Genomic DNA, 19958 nt, shown 5'->3' with positions numbered 1-19958 from the left:
CTGGGACACTGCCTTTCTTCTGTCCTCAAAGCACAAATTGCACTTGACAAAGTCGTGCTGTATTCTTGCCAAAAGGACTTGAAAAAGAATGACATGGTACAGATACTAAGAAAAGCCTGAGTTTGGAGTCTGCCCCGCTGTAGCACTCCCTGAGTGCAGGCTGTCCTCTGAGTTCCTAGCTACCTTAGGAAGAGGGAGAAGCATTGGATTTCCCAATACTGCTTTTCTGCTTCTGAAAGAGAAATCCAACACTTCTTCCTCACGCTTCCACAACAGTCACTCTAGTGAGGCAAAGTCCACAGGGAATCTCGAGATGTTATGTAAAGATGCCAGGAATTGTGTGGTCTCGAGAAAATTCTGAATTCAAGATGAGACTTTGCAGTGAAAAATCTGATTTTGTCCCTCAGTTGGAGGAGGAGGGCAGTCGTTCTTATAAAGGCAGACCCAGACTTTAAGATGAAAATTTTCCCATATTCTATGAATTGCTGAAGTGAAAGCATAAGAGAAAATTTAAAAACAAAACCCCTGATTTGCTGGCCCTGCAGTCTGGCCAGACCTGCCTCCTGCATTTACACACCAGCTCCCCTCCAGCCTCACAGACTTTACTGTTTCTTGAGTGTCCCTTGTCTCCTCCTGCTACAGGCTCTCTCACCTGTGCTTTCTCTATCTGGAATATTTCTCCCTCTTTCCTCAGGCACTTCCCTCTCCTTTTTTCTAGTTATCTCTCTAAAATCTTCACATCTAGGTCCAAACTTGACTTTTTCTGGTCATCTCCCCTTATCTCACTCCAGTTACCTCCAACTCTGCCTTTCTTCACCTGGTTTTTGACCAATATCTACCTCCCACCTCCCCACCCCCAGACTGTCAGCTCTGTGATGACACAGCAGGGGCCAAATAAATAGCTCCTGATTTATTGAATGAATAATGAATGAACTTGTTGATTTCATTCACATTAGTCTTCCGTTTTTTCCCTTAAAGGCTGTTAAAAGCAGTTTGAGAAAAAGCTTCTCATAAAGAATGCCACTCTAGTTTTAACTTAGTTTGGGGGAAGCTAACCTAAGGTTTGTATGCAATGAAGGTGCAATCAATAACTTGGGTTGGGGCCTTCCTGGTGGTGCAAGGGGTTAAGCACAGCACTGTGAAGCTATCCAGAGCCTCTGTGGCAGGAGTTTGATCCCCAGCCAGCCAGGGAGCTCCCCACATGGCGCAGCAGACCTCTCCTGTCTCGCCCGCTGCTCCCCTCAGCAGAGTATTTCAGTCACTCTGCCTATTCTGTCCCCCATTCTGTCTCTGGTGAACCTTCTCACCACCCTGCACCTCTGGCCTGTGTGCTTGTTCCTGTATGCATACATAAATGAATCTTTAAAAAAAATAACTTGGGCTACAGGAAAAGAGAGGAAACCCAGCACCACTGTGTTATCAAAATGTGTCATGGGCCATACCCAATGTTTTCAGTTTAGGACAATTTCCAGAATTGACTACAGTGAATTCATTTGATAAATGGAATTCATTCATATAAATGAAAGCTCAATCTCCAGATACTTTTCTAAAACATATTTAATGTTTTATTCTATAAGAAAAAAATTATTGAGGTAGCATTGCATTGTAACACTAAATAAGTTTCAGGTGTGATCATTATAAATCAACATTTGTATTAACACATTAAGTTCATCAGGAAAAATCCAACTCTATTCCTTGACCATACAATTGACTTCTTTAGCTGATTTACCACCTCCATCCCCGTTTCTCTCCTGGTTACCAAAGTGATAGAGAACTCTCTGTTCTCAAAGTGATAGAAAACGGATAACCCCCAATTTGATCTCATTGTCTAAAAGTTTATTATTGTTTTATTCAGTTAATTTGCTTGTTTTTTATCACATGTAAGTGAAATCAAACAGTGTTTTTCTTTCTCCATCTGATTTATTTCACCAAGCATAATGCCTTATAGATCCATTCATGTTGCAGATGCGTGGCTTGATTTCATCTTTTCTATAGCTTAGTAGTAGTCCATTGTGAGCGTGTGTGTGTGTGTGTGTGTGTGTATCATGTCATCTTTATTAAATCATCCATCATTGGGTACTTAAATTGTTTCCAGATCTTAATTATTATAGATAATGCTTTGAATGAACATGGGACTGCATGTATATCTTTGAATTATGGTATTTTGTATTCATTGAATACAGAAGTGGGATAACTGGATCATATGGAATTTTTGTTTTTCTTATTTGAGGATACTCCATACTGTTTTCTATAATGGTGTGACAATTTACTTTCCCACCCACTTTATATAGGGTTCCCTTCTCTTCACTCACTGCTCCCAAAACTTGTTTCTTTTATTTAACAGACTATTCCAACTATTTTAATGGTACCATGATCTTATTTAAAAAAAAAAAAAAGTCAGCACTCTGAGGTCTAGGTTATTCATTGGTGAATAAATATCATAATTAAAGTTTGATAGTTTTATGCAATTTTTGTATCAGGTTGAAATTGCTTTTCTTGAAGAATGCATTTGATATCTTTGCCATTCTAAGACCATTGACCAAAATTATTCTGTACTGGAGATTAGAATATGAAGTCTCCAGGGAGCTCTGTATCATTAATGTTTTATGAGCCACAACATGAATGACAGTATTGGGAAGTAGCAGAAAACTTTGACCCACATAGAAGACAGCCAGGAAAATTAAGAAACAGTAGTTGATTCTAATTGATCTTGAATATATTGTCATAAAATATATTATACCTTAAAATGATTTACCCCCACCTCTTTCATTTGTTTTTTTTTTTTTTTTTAAATAGAGGCATGTTTTATTTATTTATTTGTTTGTTTGTTTTGTTTATACATGCACTGGGTACAGTCAGAAGCACGGGAGGGTGAGAGAATTCACCAGAGCCAGAGCGGGGAGCAGAGCAGGCAGAAGGACCGAAGTACACTGCTGAGGGGAGCAGCGGGCAGCAGGAGAGGTCTGCGCGCCATGTGGGACCCTCCTCCGGTGGCCGGGGAGCAGCCGGGGATCGAACCGGCGCCGCAGGGGCCGCGGGCAGCTTCGCAACCCAGCGCTCAACCGCTGCGCCACCGGGGAGGCCCTACACCTCTTTCATTTGTTTACTTAGTTGTTGGACATTAAAGTATGAAAAGTTATGAATGACAGGTGGAAGAGCTTGCATCAATGACACATGGAATAGTTGATATCTTTTCTGAAGTAAAGTTGAAGTTGTCAGCTATTTCTCACACTCAGGAGATCACAATGAGTAGAATCACTTGCAAGGACATATAATACCTAGAAGAGGTGATGTGCTGGAGTGCCAGATCCTGAAATTTATTCAGAGCTTTTAGAAAAGACTTAGTGTTATTACTAGAAAATGTTCTGATGACTCTGAATAAAATCAAAGGTTATATTTATTAACTAGTAATTGAAAATAGTGGAAGATTACTGCAAAAGTTACCTAATTACATCTCCGTGTTTAGACTTTGCTTCACGCAAATTTGGCATTATGATTGTTAAATAGTATAAAATCTTTTAAAAAGATAAATGTATTGTGGAAGATGAAAACATTGTATGTCCCATTTGTCTCAGTTAACCTCACTGTGGAAAATTCAGCCTTTCATGCTAGTTTACTCACACTGCAGCATTAGAAGTAAATAAACTACATCTGGAGAATAGGGTTGTAGCCAGTGCTCTGAAGGAGGTATTTCAAGGTTCTAGATATTGTCATGTTATGTAAGAAACTCAGAAGCCCTATAATGTGAATCCAGAAAGAATTTGTTCCAAGATATTAACTTCATTTGGGGTCTGGGGTCTGGAAGCTATGAGGAATGGCAGGAGAACACACCTGAACTTTGATGGAATGAATCTTTGTACAGTTGGGATGGGAGGGTTGACTTCACTAGAGCCAGTGGGCTCACTGCCCACAGGGCAACATACACAGTGAGCATCTTGAAGGAGGAACAGGACATGCAGCAGGGTCTATAGGTGGATTTCTTTTCATCTTTTCTTGCTCAGATTATCGTTAGCTAGCTGCCCTTTCTAATATCATAGTGGCCAACAAGTTAAAATTCAGAGTAATCTTGGAAATTAATTCAATTGACTTAGATATTAGAGTTAAAAAACAAGATCCAGAAAATGTAAAAGACTCCAATATATTTCTATGTTTATGTATAAATGTCCACGTGAGACTTGGTATCACATCCCTGATGTGAAGGAGGGTGTGAGGAGGGCTAATGCATGCTAAATATGCACAAATTAGTTCCCTGACAGCAACAGCTCTTGGAGACAAAAATAGGTACAGATGACGGCAGCTTCTTAGAAATTGGCAACCCAACCTGTGATTCCTCTGCCCTATGGTCAGTGAAACATTTACGAGTGGGAGTTCAGTGCTGGGGATGTTAGAACCCAAAGAAACCTTCTAGGGGATACAGATTGCCCTAAAAAATGATAGCAAACCAGAGAGAGTGCAGCTGTTTGCACTGAGTATACATTTTTCATAATTATGTTAATTAAATCTGAAAGGAAATTTTTCTAGGAATAATTTGCCTATAGATGAGAAACTTCTTGGCCCCAGATACAATTCCTTAAAAGAATTGCTGCTTAGAGTGTGAGATTGTGCATTCTCATTTCATTTGTGTAGGCTTTTCAGCTCCTATAATTTATGTAACATTATTTCTCCTGAAAGAGACTATCCAGATTGGAAGAAGATGGCGAGACAGTATATAGTATGGGAAAACATTAGTAGAAAATCCACTGTGTTCCCTCCTAGAGATAAATCCAGAGTCACATGAGGACAGATCACTTCCAGAGCCCACAGTCCACAATGAACCTGAAGGTTCCAGCCTGCGTGGGTGGTGGGTGTAGATGGAAAGGATTCAAAAACTTACTGGAAAAGCAGTGTGCCACACCTGTCTTCAAGGTCCCCCCCAAGGGACCCTCAGCATCATCAGTCACCTCCTTCTTGGGGTCCCTACTGCCACCTCCAGCACTTTTGCTCAAAATAAAAAAAGGCCACTCTGGACTATTGATCTGAGCCCTGATTCTGCAGGTAGGGGAACCCTCTCTTTTCCTTTTCCTCCTCTGTCAGTTCAGCAGAAAAACAACACCTCAATCCTTAGTGCAGGAAATAGGTCCCAGTTAACTCTCCATTTCCACAGCTTTGAGATAACAGAGACTATTTAATGGCTGAGAAGAGTGCCCATCTTCACAGTGGTAGGCAGGCCTAACAGAGGCACCTCACTGTACACCTAGAGAAGATCCCCTTTCTCAGTTCAGAATCCCAAACTGATTGAGGACAGTGCTCTCTGCAGGCCTACATGTAGTTCTCCATACCAGGATTCATGCCAAGGTCCTTCCTAGCTCCTGCTCCAACTTTCCAGCACTGGAGAGTCCCCAATGCTTCCCTCATCTGTTCTGACCCTACCCTTGCACACTTTCAAACCCACACACATGGGCACCCTGTGCTTCAAGCAGATCTAGACTTCAAGATAACATAACTGTGCCCCTTTTTGCTTACTATGCTAGATTTTCATTTCTTTGTGCAAAGCTTCCTTTAAAGTAGGCTAAGGGATTATTAGCAGAGATACACCTATCTGATTTGGACAGTGTCATCATATTCCATGCAGAATGTTAAATAGCTTAATTTTTATGCACCCAAACACAGAGACTAGAATATCTCTCACTAAAATAAGACATAAGAATTTGTAACTTCATACTTTGGTTTGGGGAAAGAAGATTTGTTCTAGAACTGTTTTAAAGCTTCTGTTGATGAACTTATTTCTCCTCCATTGCTTGCTATTAAAATAAGACTGTTGGATTTGAACTCAAATTTAACACATTTTTCACTCTTTTGGCAGCACCGGAAATTCTTAGAGGCTGCGCCTACGGCCCGGAGGTGGACATGTGGTCTGTAGGAATAATCACCTACATCTTGTAAGTGAAGAAAAGCTATCTTTATGCAACCTGTTTGCCTTTGCTGTCAGATTTTCTAGGAAATCATAGTCTTCACAAAAAGAAAGATTACTTTCTGACTGTTTTGTGATTTTCCATGACATACATACATTACTGTAGTTAATGAATGAATTTTCTTTTCATTTTCTTTTTTAAAGATTTATTCACTCATGCATACAAGAGCTGGGGCACAGACCAGAGATGCAGGGGAGGTGGGGGGGGAGGTGAGAGGATCCACCAGAGACAGAGTGAGGAGTAGAACAGGCAGATTGACTAAAACACACTGCTGAGGGGAGCAGCAGGTGAGACAGGAGTGGTCTACATTGCCATGTGGCTTTCTCCCTGGCCGGCCGGGGATCGAACTCCTGCTGCAGAGGCTGTGGATTGCTTCATAGTGCGGTGCTGTAGAGGCAGGAATGACACAGTGCAGGTTTTCGGATCCAGCAGACCCGGTAAAGGAGGAGTCAGAGTCCTCAGTGGTTTTTTGCAGGTCTTTTATTGGGATTACCAGGTACACAGCAGGCAGGGGTGCTGGGGGGCCGGGAGGCAAGTCTTCACTCTATCTGGACTCTCCGGCCTTCTCTGCTTCTCTCTCGGCTTCTGCTCGTTCCCGGCTTCTTGGCTTCTGCTGCTTCTCTCTAGGCTTCTGCTGGCATCCCCGTGACGCCGCTCTTAAAAAAAGCACAGTCTCAGCCCAGGTGAATCCCATCTACCTATGCCCACACCCTATTCCAGGTGCCCGCCATCAGGCATGCATTCAGGACCTCAAGGATCCATCATCTAACCTGATGGCGGGAGGGCAGAAAAGCCTGACATTTTTCCTTCCTTACAGGTGCTTAACCCCTTGTGCCACCAGGGAGGCCCTATGAATGAATTTTCTGAAAACAAAAATTGCTTTTGATTTTGAAGTTTTCTTGGCAGCAGAATTTCTGTCCAGAGCTTTGCTGTATCTTATTTTGCTGCACAATGTATAGTAGATTTGGAGAACAACTCATTATTTAATGATACCAAGAAGTGTGAAAATCAGTTCTACTTATTAAACCTGTTTTTATTTTACTTCTTGCATCTCATTGAAATAATTAGTTCATTGGTCCTCTTTAAAGACCAAATGTCTTTTAAATCTATTAAACAATCCCAATCTGGTACTTTTCTTATCAGAACTTGTTAGATATATTTTGACCCTCAGTTTTGTTTCCTTTCTCTGATAGATTCTCAACCTTGAGTTTAATACCATAAACACAAAGAAAATTTTTTTTTCTGGTAAGAAATTAAATAAGCCAAATATCTCACTCTCTGGTATCCCTACCTCCATTCCTAAACTGCTGTTTACAAATAAACAAAGAGTTTCAGGAAATTTCCCAAAGAGATGATGGAATTTCAGAGAACAAACATTAGCAAGAATGGTGGAAGAGCAAAGAAATATTATTGTGGAACAACTACACAAGCAAGATATTAATAAGTTTGAGAGTTTAATTCAAAACAAATTGATTTTGTTGTCATTTAGCAGATATTGCAGAGTTAGTAATAATTTGAATATACAAATCTGTAAAATAATTTTGCAGTTTATTTTTTTTTTTTAAGATTTTATTTATTTATTTATACAAGCACTTGGTACAGTCAGACGGGCGGGAGGGTGAGAGAATTCACCAGAGCCAGAGCGGGGAGCAGAGCAGGCAGAAGGACCGAAGTACACTGCTGAGGGGAGCAGCAGGCGGCAGGGGAGGTCTGCACGCCATGTGGGACCCTCCTCCGGTGGGCGGGGTGCAGCCCTGGATTGAACCGGCGCTTGCAGAGGTCCCTGGCAGCCTCGCAACCCAGTGCTCAACCGCTGCGCCACCGGAGAGGCCCAATTTTGCAGTTTAAAAAAGAAAATATTAGTCAGCTGAGATTGCAGTAAGAAAATACCGTAGAATGGATGGTGTAGGGTAAGGAAAAATGTCAGGTTTTCTGCCCTCCCGCCATCAGGATAGATGATGGATCCTGGCGGTCCTGAATGCATGCCTGATGGCGGACACCTGGAATAGGGTGTGGGCATAGGTAGATGGGATTCACCTGAGCTAACTAAAACTGTGCTTTTTAAGGGCAGCGTCACGGGGACGCCAGTAGAAGCCTAGGAGAAGCCGCAAGAGAAGCAGAAGCTGAGAGAAGGCCGTAGAGCCCAGAGTGAAGACCTGCTGGGGGCTGGGAGGCCTGCCAGCCTACCGGCCCCCCAGCACCCCTGCCTGCCATATGCCTAGTGAACCCCAATAAAAGACCTGCAAAACCCCGAGGGCTCTGACTCCTCCTTTACCCGGTCTGCATGGGATCAGAAATCCTGCACTGGTCCATTCCTGTCCCTACAGATAGCTTAAACAACAGAAATTTACTTCTCATAGTTTTGGAGGCACCTGTAGCAGATCAGAGTACCTGTAGGTTGGATTCTGATAGGAACTCTCTTCCTGTTGTGCAAGCAGCCTTCTTCTCACTGTGTTTTCATATGGCTGAGAGGACACAGGGTTTCTGGTGTCTCTTCTTAAAAGGGCACAGTCCCATCATGTGGTCACAGCCAGGTACTTCATCTAAGTGAAATTACCTTTCAGAGACCTTTTCTCTCAGTGCCATCAGACTGGGGAATTAGGACTACAACATATGGATTTGGAGGAAGCAAACAATTTAGTGTGTAGCAGGAGTTTCTTGGTTGTTTTCTCAAATTTAATAGTGACCTCAGAAAGTACAGTGTTTAGGTAACATAAGATGTAAATGGGGTGCCTGGGGTAGAACCCCCAATAAGTTTGCAAACTAAGTTTATGTGCTTTATTGGTCAGTAAGACAAAAGGTTTAGCAAGGAACACATAAATTAGCCATCTGCTATGATGTAACGGTACCAACATTCAATTTCCTGCATTTCCAGAAGTATTAAAGCTTATGAATAATTGAAAGTGATAGGAAAACATGTTTTTCTTATGAAAGTGCAAATTGTTAGGTAATGTTTGTTTGCCACGCTAAGTGCTTAAATCATTAAAATACATTTCTTAGGTGACATCATAGAATTCCTTCAGCCTATACTGAAGAAAGAATGTTGTCTCCTGAATTATGTGGGAGGCATATGTTGAGTAATTGTAAAGGCAGGACTGGACACAGAGCAGGTTTTCTGATCCCATGCAGACCGGGTAAAGGAGGAGTCAGAGTCCTCAGTAGTTTTGCAGGTTTTTTATTTGGGGTTCACCAGGCATATGGCAGGCAGGGGTGCTGGCTGGGGGGCTGGGAGGCCTGCCAGCCTCCCAGCCCCCAGCAAGTCTTCACTCTATCTGGGCTCTCTAGCGTTCGTTCTTCTGCTTCTCGGCTTCTCTTTCGGCTTCTGCTTCGACTTCTTCTACTACTGCTGCTGCTGCTGCTGCTGCTGCTGCTGCTGCTGCTGCTGCTGCTGCGTCCCCGTGACGCCGCCCTTAAAAGCCCAGTCTTAGCCCAGGTGAATCCCATCTACCTATGCCCACACCCTATTCCAGGTGCCCGCCATCAGGCATGCATTCAGGACAAGGATCCATCATCTATCCTGATGGCGGAAGGGCAGAAAAGCCTGACATTTTCTTTACCCTACAGTAATGTTAAGTGAAAAGCTGAACTTCACAAATAATAACACAGATTTTCCCTTAACATGGAAATGTACTGGCCCAGTAACAATTGCACATTGTGATGCAATGAATGGATTGAAGTATTAAATGAGGTACAAGAACTCAGATCAAGGTAGGAAATTAAGTCACATTGCCTGCAAAACTGAAATATGGAATGAGTAATAGTCCATGATAAAGTCACTGACATAGGAAAATGAGGGGGAAGTGTGGTCATTTGAGAAATATCTCAGTGTAGTTCTGAAAATAGTTTTTAAAAACCTGTCAATATCGGGCTTCCCCTGGTGGCGCAGGCAGTTGAGCACAGCACTGTGAAGCTGTCCGCAGTCTCCACAGCGCCGGTTCTATCCCAGCTGGCTGGTGAGGGTCCCACATGGCGCGGCAGACCTCTCCTGTCATGCCTGCTGCTCCCCTCAGCAGTGTATTTCAGTCAGTCTGCCTGTTCTGTTCCCGGCTCTGTCTCAGGTGAATTCTCTCACCTTCCTGCGCATCTGGCCTGTACCCCTGTTCTTGTATAAATAAATCTTAAAAATAAAATAAAATAAAATAAAAACCTGTCAATATTGATTCCCCTAGTTTACTTAAGCTCATTAATTGATAGTTATTGTTTGAAAATAAGCAATAGTGGTCCCCCAAATGAAATCACAGTGCTGCTTACAGCTAACGTTATTTAATTCTAGTCTAACTTATAATCCCTAAACCTGGTGATGCCATTTGATCTGCAGTTCATTAATCATGGATGACACCCACCAGTTCATTGGAATATTTTTTCCAGAGGGTTGTTCCATTTTATCTCTTAATATTACTAAAACTTCTTCTAGGCTATTTTGTGCTGTAACCTTGTTCTTATAAAGTGACAGAGTAAAAATGAAGACCATTCTTGTTTTTTCCAGAAATTCTGGTCCCTTTTACACTTAACCCATTGTCCCCATAGACAGAAGCAATCACCAGAATGCTGAGGACAGAATCAGAATCAGATAATGCCAAAGACTCAAGCTCTCTCCTTCAGTTTTCAATGCTGGAGAGCTGCCAGTGGCTTGGAGCTGCCCTGTATTGTTCATCCACAGCCCAGCCCTCTCTGCCCCTAATATCCTTCTAAACTGTCATTGTGGCATTCGAATATCACCACTTCTGAAGGGTTTTTGCACTTTGTACACTTGCCTATGCACGTTTGCTGCTGGGTGTCATATTTCTTCTATTTTTGGCATTTCAAGCTGACAAGATAGATAATTTTACTTCCCTCACCAAAGGACAAAGTCACAGACAAGACTGAGATAAAAAGCAATCCAAGCACTGTACCTTCTGAACTGTCATTTTTCTCTCCAGATTTCCACATGGGAAACACAGCTCCTTAAACTAAGTCTGAAAAGTTGGCTAACAACAGGCTATATTTTTCCAGTGTGTGGGGTGCACAGGAGGAGCTGGATGAAGCCAGCTTGCCTCCTTGTCTCCATCTGGATGCAGGCTCACTTACCTCCTGGGGCTGGGCCAGGACTCCCTGTGCAGGCTCTGCAGAGGGGAGATGAAAGCAAGGCCTTGGATTTCAGTGCTGAGCCTTGACTTTTTCTGTCTGTCTCCAGAATAGTCCAGAAAGACAAAGCATCTCTCAATAGAAAATCCCCTGAGCAAAATGACTGATTCTTCCTATTAGGATGTACTTGAACATTTCATGCTCTGTGTAACCTGGGCTATTTGAAGGAAGAACTTGGGAATTTTTTTTTAACTTATTCATTATTCTCCCCCATCTTTGTCAAATGTGTTACAGGTAACATACCCTCTGTTGGGGCCCTTTTGCTTTCTTTCCATCACGAGTGATTTTATTCCTATAACCTCTGCTTATCTAGAAACAGAGGAGGTTCAGTGGTTCCAAAACACATTGTTCCTCTTATCAATTGTGTTCTTTTGCCCACATTACCCCTTTATTTTTGTGCTGAGCCTATAGAGGAAAGTGAAGATGATCATAGTGAACTATTAGGATGTGTAACAGTGAAGGTCACATGCAAGTTTGAAGTAACTGTTGGCTGCTCATCTCTGTTGTCTGCATCTGTTCACTTAGTTAAGTTTTAAAAGTCAAATTCCCTGATGATATTTTTAGCTGTCATCATTGTACACTCTGAAATCTAAACCAGGATGGGTGGAAATGTAAAACTATACTCAATTTTATGGAAGAATTCAGTAAAAAAAAAAGTGAGGACTTTTTTCTTTGCACCTTTCAATATTTATTCTCAAAATCCTAACTCTCACTTTACAATAAAAATGGATCTCACTAAATCTGTTTGTCTTCTCAATTCCCAGTGAAATAAAATTCATGGAAATTTGTTAGTGTTATCACTATATTGTCTATTATCTTTGTTATGTTTCATAATTATATTATTATAACATTTTCTAGAAATCCTAAGTTGGTTTTGCCTTTATTCTTACTTCCTGAAGATCTGATTATGTATTTGCACAATCAAAAGTGTATTGTAACAGGACAATTACATACTTGTGTTCATTCATGACAGGAATCTGTGAAAAAGGACAACTCTGAATTTCTACAAAAAATTGATGAACTACACATATAATTAAGCTTCTAATGGCATTTTATCCTCTATTTTTACCTCTAGACTTTGTGGATTTGAACCATTCTATGATGAAAGAGGTGATCAGTTTATGTTCAGGAGAATTCTGAATTGTGAATATTACTTTATCTCCCCCTGGTGGGATGAAGTATCTCTAAATGCCAAGGACTTGGTAAGTGTGACCAAAACAAATGACACAAAATGAAATAAAATCCATCACACTGATTTTTAATTAATTAGTAATAAATGTTATTTTTTATTTTTTTTAAAAAGATGTGTTCATTTATTTATACAATAACCGGGGTACAGGCCAGATGCCCAGAAGGGTGAGAGGATTCACCAGAGACAGAGTGGGGAACAGAACAGGCAGAATGACTGAAATACACTGCTGAGGGGAGCAGAGGGTGAGACAGGAGAGGTCTGCTGCGCCAGAAATGTTAATTTTAAATTGCCCCTTGTAATAACTTATTTCTTTTTTATTGTATTTTTTAAAAAACAATCCACACTAATGCATTTTCCTTCTAGGTAATGAAAACAGATGAATCTGATTTATCATTAGCTCAATTATCACAAAATATAAATTATTTCAGTATTAATGAGTTTTACCTCCTAGTCAAGGTAGAGTCTTAGTTATGAAGTCAGCTGTGCTGGGTGAAGCCAAACATCATTTTCACAGAGGAATCCTGTTTTGTCATGGCTTTCTTTTACCAAAACTGAATGCTGTTTCCTAGAATTTCATTTAGACTTACTAAAATATCTTAGTAACACAGGCCCCATCATTGATATTTTATATGATTATACTATATTAATAGTACATTTTGTTTGATCTTCTTTTTTATTTATTTTACATGGTTTGACATTTAAGCTAACATAGAAGTTGGTTGCATTCAGAAGACAAATACCCTCTAGGGAGATGACCCTCCTGTTCTAAAATAAAAGAGACTCTAACAGGAGAGTGACACATTTACCATCAATCCTTTAGAGTAAATCCATGCAGAAATAACTGAAAACTGATTTTTTGGATCACAGATGGTTATAAGATCTATGGAGTCATCTGGTTTTCTCCTTATTTTAAAGATGAGTGTGTCAACATCTGGAGTAGTGAAAGGGTCACACAGCTTCCTGACAGACATTGCTAGGATCCAATCATCCAGTAGTCCAGACCCCTTTTTCAATCCTCTTTTGCCTCTAAACATTCCCTCCTTTACCATCCATGTTTTCATGAATCAGATCCTCTCAGGCCATGATTTCTCCAGTATGACCAGGAAGAGAGGCACTCTGTGTGATGTCAGCGTGTCTTCCCAACTTCTCCCTCAAGTCAGGGACCACCCTCCTCACCACCACAGCCCCAACTAGATCACAGCCATAACCTCTTGTCTGGTATTCCTGCTCTTGTAATTCCTTTCTCAACTACATTCTCATGCAGGACCCAAGGAAATGGTCTTTTAAATAAAGAAAACACGGCATATCACTCTCCTGCTTTAGGACTCTTAGGATAAAATCCAAAAGCTGTAACAATATATACACAACACTGCCTGGTCAGAGTGTGTCACTCTCTCCTGCTACTCTGCCCATCACTCTTCTTTGATATTGCTTCATTCCACATACCTGTCAGGGTATGGATTTGGGCTCTTGCTTGCTCTTATACTTTGTGGTGTTCTGGCCCCCTCCTTTCTCTCCAATATCACACACACACACACACACACACACACCCCTCTTTGCATGGGTAACTCTTATTGTTAAAACCTAGCTGCCATTTGACATTATCTGATAATGCGGCATGACCCCCTTTGGCTGGGTCTCCCCCCAGAATTGATTCCATTCCTTCTATCACATTGTTCTTTTGCCTCCTGGACTTCCTCATTCATGAGAGTCATCACTTTAAAGTCTCAAACACCTGTATTCAAATGCCTCATTTTTCATAATTTAGAAGTGTGATCTTGGATTTTTAACTACTTTCTCTATGTTTCCCAACCCCCTTTTATGTTTTAGTTTTCTTATCTGGAATGAGAGTAGTATCTATAGTTAGGTTTTTGGAAGAATTAAAGTAATAAAATAAATGCATCTCATTTAACTACTATCAACTAAACAATATTTCTACTATTTTGCCCTCCTCTCATTTATTTTTATCCTTAATCAAAATAAAATGGATAAGAATTTTAGCTATGATTTTTCTTCATTAAGCTAGATCTGTCAGTCAATATATTTATAGAACTTCAGAACTGGACAAATAATTGATCCCCCCATGTATCCTTATTAGCAGAACCCACCTCTGTTCTGTCAACAGCAGAGGCCACATGCCAATGAGTTTACTCTGCCATAGGCTAATGGCAAGGCTTTGAATTTGAATTCTATCAAAGCCATCCAATCTCTATGCCCTTCAGAAAGTTTTCTAACAATTCAGTGCATCCATGTCTCCAAACTTAAAGAAGACATAAATTTTAGATACACTTTGGCTTAAATTTTTTTTTTTTATTTAAGAAGGAGTATGGTAATAATGAGGAAGAGGAAAAGGATGATTGAAATAATGGGAGGGGAATATCTAATTGTCAAGGATATTGTAAATTGAAATGTTTGTGTACGTATTTGACAGGTCATAGTGTGATTAATATATTTTATTTTACTATCATGTATTCTCTTATTTAATTATCTTTACCTCCCTTCATCTTTTCTCAGATTTTAAGCCTGAATCTTCTATAAATTCTGTGTCTACCACAAGCACACATTCCTTTGCAAATGGAGGTGAAAGGAGAGCAGTTATCGATTCTTCATTTGACTTGTGGGGCCTGGCATTGCTAGCAGGCATTCAGTTCTCAGATTACTAGAGTTAAAAAAAGACCTTATGGTTTCAATCATCCAAATCCCCTCATTTTACACATGAGCCAAGTAAAGTCCAGAGAGGTTGACCACCTTGAAGGCACAAGGATGTGGTGGCCTAAGATGAGGCCTGTGGTAAAACAGACCTGAGTTCAAATATAGCTCCTACAAATTACAAATTTCTTTTTTTGTAAAGATTTTTTTATTTATTTTTGCATAGACGAACTGGGGTGTAGGCCAGTGGTGCAGGGGGGTGAGAGGATTCAACAAAGTCAGAGTGGGGAACAAAATTTGCAGATCTACTGAACTATACTGCTAGGGGGAGCAGCAGGTGAGATAGGCATGGTCTGCTGGGCCATGTAGGTAGCTCCCTGGCCAGGGATCAAACTCCGGCTGCAGTCTTAATAGCATGAGAGCACTGAGACTTTATACCACCAGGGTGGCTCACCACATTACAAATTTCTAATGTTAAACAAGTTACTAAAGCCTACTGAGCTTCCCTTTATCCCTCACTTATTAATCGAAACTAGTAGTTTCAGGCTTATAAGGTTATGGAAAGGATTAAATGAGTTTTAAAAAATACATGAATATAAGTGTATATGCATATAAGCATGTGTTTTCAAAGGAATGAAGGTGAAATGAGGTGATGGAAAGGCCCAGGAGTGTCCAGCGATACACAATTCATAAGGGGGTCTTTCCCTAGAGTTGCCAAAATAGTTCTAGCTCTAACTATGAATTGAACACGTGTTCTCACTCCTGATAGTCACTACTTGATTTCAGGTTACACCTTCTGAGCCCAGGCCAGATTTTATTTTGGTTATTGATCTTTCTTTCAAGTTATTATCTGCTCATCCTCACAAGTAGAGTTAAACCTCCCAGAACAGGCTGCCATTTGGTAGAATTTTTCCTTTAAACAAACCATTCCCCTAAGCCACCGACACCCTTGCTTTGTTCCAAAACATGGTTTTATTTCAGAACTTGACTTATTCCTACAGTACCATCCACAGATTAGAGGGAAACGTCAGCTCCATGACAGAATCATGGGCGATCATGAGGACTAAGATAAGTTTGCCATTTAATCCCCAGAGAAAGAATGTTGTATGTATAAATGATTCTATCTCCATTAAGATGTATTTTAAGTTCTAAATTCTAAGTGATTACAGAGTGCTAGAATTATACACATAATGGTTCTGCTTCAAATAACATCCAGGCCACAGGCAAGCCAGGATCTGTTTCTTTGTCCTCTGTGGGAAGACTGTCTGCTGGTTCAGACTGTCATGACATGGCCTCCCTGAGTTCCTCATCTGCAGACACCTTGAGCCATTCTTAGACACAGTGATCTCAGAGGGCTAGCAAGTATTTTTTTTAATGTATATTTAGTGGTACTTCCAAGAAAGTAGAATAAAATCTAGAATGTCTCAAGCTGAGGAACAAACTCAGCTCACCATAAAAATCTTCCTCAGGAGTTTATGGTTCTTTATCATTTCAGGTCAGAAAATTAATTGTTTTGGATCCCAAAAAGCGCCTGACTACCTTCCAAGCTCTCCAGCACCCATGGGTCACAGGAAAAGCAGCCAATTTTGTACATATGGATACTGCTCAGAAGAAGCTCCAGGAATTCAATGCCCGACGCAAGCTTAAGGTAAGATGGCATATCTTTTTTGTTGTTTAAGATTTCTCTTTTATCTTGAAATAGCAAAGATAATTCCTCCATTCTTCATCTAATACTATTGTTCATTTTCTGTGGTACAAGATCCTGCTTTAATGCAGGTATAAGGCCACTAATAAGTTTTTTATCTTCTCATAAGAATTTATTGTTAATAAAAGGAAATGTGTATTGAATTTATTCACTATTGCTGTTTCTCATTTAATTAAGGCTGAAGTGCTTGAACGCCATTGTTCTGGAAACTTATTCAGAAAGTTGTCTTCTTTTTGAATATGTGAAAATTGCACAATATTTTTTTTAAATCTTTATTTAGTAATAGAGATAATTATCATTCTTGGTAAAGATTAAAATAATTCAAGTGATAAAGAAATTTTTCATTAAAATATATCTTTACAGGATGTGCATGGAATATAGATTAGGTGCTTTTCTCTTTCATAATAGTATTTAGGGCTACCTAAAAATAGGCAATCACAGAGAATGGCTAGAGGTCAAAAGTAGTGTTCTGTTTACCCAATCTGCAGATAAATAACTCTAAAGGCTTCCATGGTCTTATTAATTTGAAATACCCAGGATTAAACAAATTTAACCTTGGTGTTATTTTATTGTCATAATATTAACTGATGTTCCATGACACAAAATCTTTGGGAACCATAGTCTAAATTTCTTTAAAACTGGTAATCCATGGGTGAACATATTTACTCAGGCTTTCAATTGTCCATATGAAAAGAGAGTTTGCTGTTCATTCTCCAAACAAATTTTTGTTCCACAGTTTTGGAACAAAAAAAACAAAGTTTCAAAAAGTTCTTTGAAAGATTCAAAACTAAAATACATACATTAAAAAAAAAAAAAAAAACCTCCCTAAATTCAAAGTTGAAGCTGAGCTCTGAGTTGGATTTTATGTGGGGGTAACTCACCCCTGCTGCTTTTTCTGTCCCAAATTAGGCAGCAGTGAAGGCCGTGGTGGCATCCTCCCGGTTGGGAAGTGCCAGCAGCAGTCATAGCAACATCCAGGAGAGCCAGAAGGCCAGCCAAGAGCTATTGCCAACCCAAGATAGCAAGGAAGACGTTGAAGCTATTCCAAGAGAGAAAATTCAAGGAGATGGGGATCAAGTGGCAGATGAGGTGGCAGAGGTTGAGGTCGTGAAGACGAAAACCACTGAGGAAGTTAACTATGAAGATGTAATTGGTGCTGAGGCCACCGAGATGGTGCCTGAGGCCCAAGAGGATGGCTTAAAGGTGGCTGACCCGGAAGTAGAGGGAAGCCTTGTGGAGGAGAAGTTAAAGACTGTGGAGGAAGCTGCAGCCCCCAAAGAAGGGCAAGAAAACCCTGCTCTGGAATTTGGAATTCAGGAAAGTGATCCGATCCTGCCAGAATACTAAAGTGGTTTCATCTGACCTGGAAGCCAAATTCCAGCATTTTATGCATTTTGTCCTTCAGCAAGGAAAGTGTGGAAGCATGATATGCACTATAGTGATTCTGTATTGAGGTGCAAAAAATACATATATATCAGTTGGTTATCCTAACTTCAATGCATGTGACTGCTTTATGAAAAAATAGTGTTGTCTATGGTATGCAATGGTTAACTAATACCGATGAGTTAAATTTGAAATTGCAAGTAAATACAACATAACATTTAAAAACATACATTTTCAGGGATGAGTAAGACACACTTGAAGCAAATAGTAACCAATGGTTTTTGCTTTGAAAACATAGTCATCCTGCATCCTTTGAACTTCTACACAAGGCAGTAATTCCTTTGGACTATTGCTTGGTTAATACTAGGTAGTGCTATAAGATGCGTCCTCATGATATTCATAATATTTTACTTTTCATTAATGTGTTTGAACTGTTTACAAGAACATGGTTACAGGTTCTAGTTGTATGGTACATGCTGAAAACAATTTCCACTTATAAAGACAAGAAACTGAAGCATACTATTATATGTCCCTAAAGCTTGCACGGATAATGTTTTTTTTTTTGTTTGTTTTTGTTTTTTTTTTTATTTTGTCATTATTTTTGTCATTATAGCTTACCTTACTAATAACTGAAAAACGTTCTGTCATAAATTTCTGTCATTTTATGATCCTGGAGAAAGTATTTTAAAAACCCATGCTGAGGAATGTATTATTTTCTTTTCTTACTCTTTCATAAGATGTCCTTCTTATGGACAGCACTTAGGGTGGGAAAAAAGAAATTTAGGGAAGGAAATAAGACTGGGCCTAAAACTTGTCATTTTTCAAATAAAATTAGATTTATTCATGTCTTCCTACAATTTTAAAGATAGGAAATTTTGTATGGATAAACTTTGTAATTTCCAAGTGTCAAATATTTAGAAAAATCTACCCCACTGGATGGTGCCAAAATATCTGAATAGAGTGAAAATATTATTTCACTATAAGATCATTCATTCATTATTGAATTTTTTAGAGTAAAGAATCTTTCTTTTTATAAAAATCTTTTTTTTTTCTTCAGTTGATGGTTACACTGCTCATAAACTAAAGGTATTTATGAAAAATTAGCATATATTTTTCTCATATTTGGAAGGAAATTGCCCCTATTTTATAATGTACTTTTGAAAGTTTCCATGTGAATAAATTTAGGACAATGCAACTTTTCATTTATCTTAAAATACTAAACCAAAAATAAAGAAAACTACAGATTTCAAATCAGACTCTTGAGATGATATAACATTAGATCTAATAATTTAGTTTTTTTTCCCCCAGAACGTTTTACTTTGATTTTCATATGAGCACTACTCCCATCAGAAATTATACTAATCCCAAGTATCCCAGATTTATTTCTTTTTTGAGTTTCAATGAACATTTATAAAATTATATATCATGTTTTCTTTATTTGAAAAAAGATTAAATACAGAGAGCAAAATAATAGATAATAATGATTATTCCATATAAGTCTTCATCAAAAAAAAAAATCTTAAATTTTTGGGCTCATCCTCAAAACTATTACAGTGGAAAACATAGTTACACTCTGGTTTCTGGGGGCCACTGGCCCTTAGTAGGCACTGTTTTCCAAGTATAGATCATCTTTGCTACTATTCTCATAATACAAGGTAGGACTTCTTATCTTCCATAGGCGAGGGGTCTAACCCTGACATTGACTTAAGGACACATCATCTGAGTTCATAGAATCTATTAGAGACTATTTACCTCCTTCCCTATTTTCTCCTTGTCCAATTCATTCTATCTCATAATTCCCATTTAGTTACTAGAGAAGCTTCACTATTTTTAACCTGTAAGAATGCTTTCTTCACTAAGTGTTAAGATTTTCATTGGAAAGATTGTTTTGTGTCTTTTCCCACTGAGATTTAATAAAGTAAATACAGTAAGTGTCTTATATGTCAGAAGAGAG

The 19958-nt window shown here is 39.4% G+C and overlaps 1 protein-coding gene across 4 annotated transcripts in view; it reads left to right on the top strand.

The window, feature by feature from the left end:
• The window catches only part of CAMK4 (calcium/calmodulin dependent protein kinase IV), a 293642-nt gene extending 275117 nt beyond the window's left edge, over positions 1 to 18525 (top strand). For all 4 annotated transcript variants that reach the window (XM_054688256.1, XM_037529068.2, XM_054688257.1 and 1 more), the window contains 4 exons: positions 5843 to 5918; positions 12151 to 12277; positions 16412 to 16564; positions 17531 to 18525. In XM_054688256.1, coding sequence (XP_054544231.1) covers positions 5843 to 5918; positions 12151 to 12277; positions 16412 to 16564; positions 17531 to 17968 — 794 coding nt within the window. In that variant the 3' untranslated portion in view covers positions 17969 to 18525. The remainder of the gene's footprint in view (positions 1 to 5842; positions 5919 to 12150; positions 12278 to 16411; positions 16565 to 17530) is intronic.
• Positions 18526 to 19958: the final 1433 nt, after the last annotated feature.

This window comes from Talpa occidentalis, unplaced genomic scaffold, assembly GCF_014898055.3.
Source record: "Talpa occidentalis isolate TD23 unplaced genomic scaffold, MPIMG_talOcc4v2.1 talOcc4.6, whole genome shotgun sequence".
Classification (NCBI taxonomy): domain Eukaryota; kingdom Metazoa; phylum Chordata; class Mammalia; order Eulipotyphla; family Talpidae; genus Talpa; species Talpa occidentalis.
This window is presented reverse-complemented; position numbering and strand designations above follow the sequence as displayed.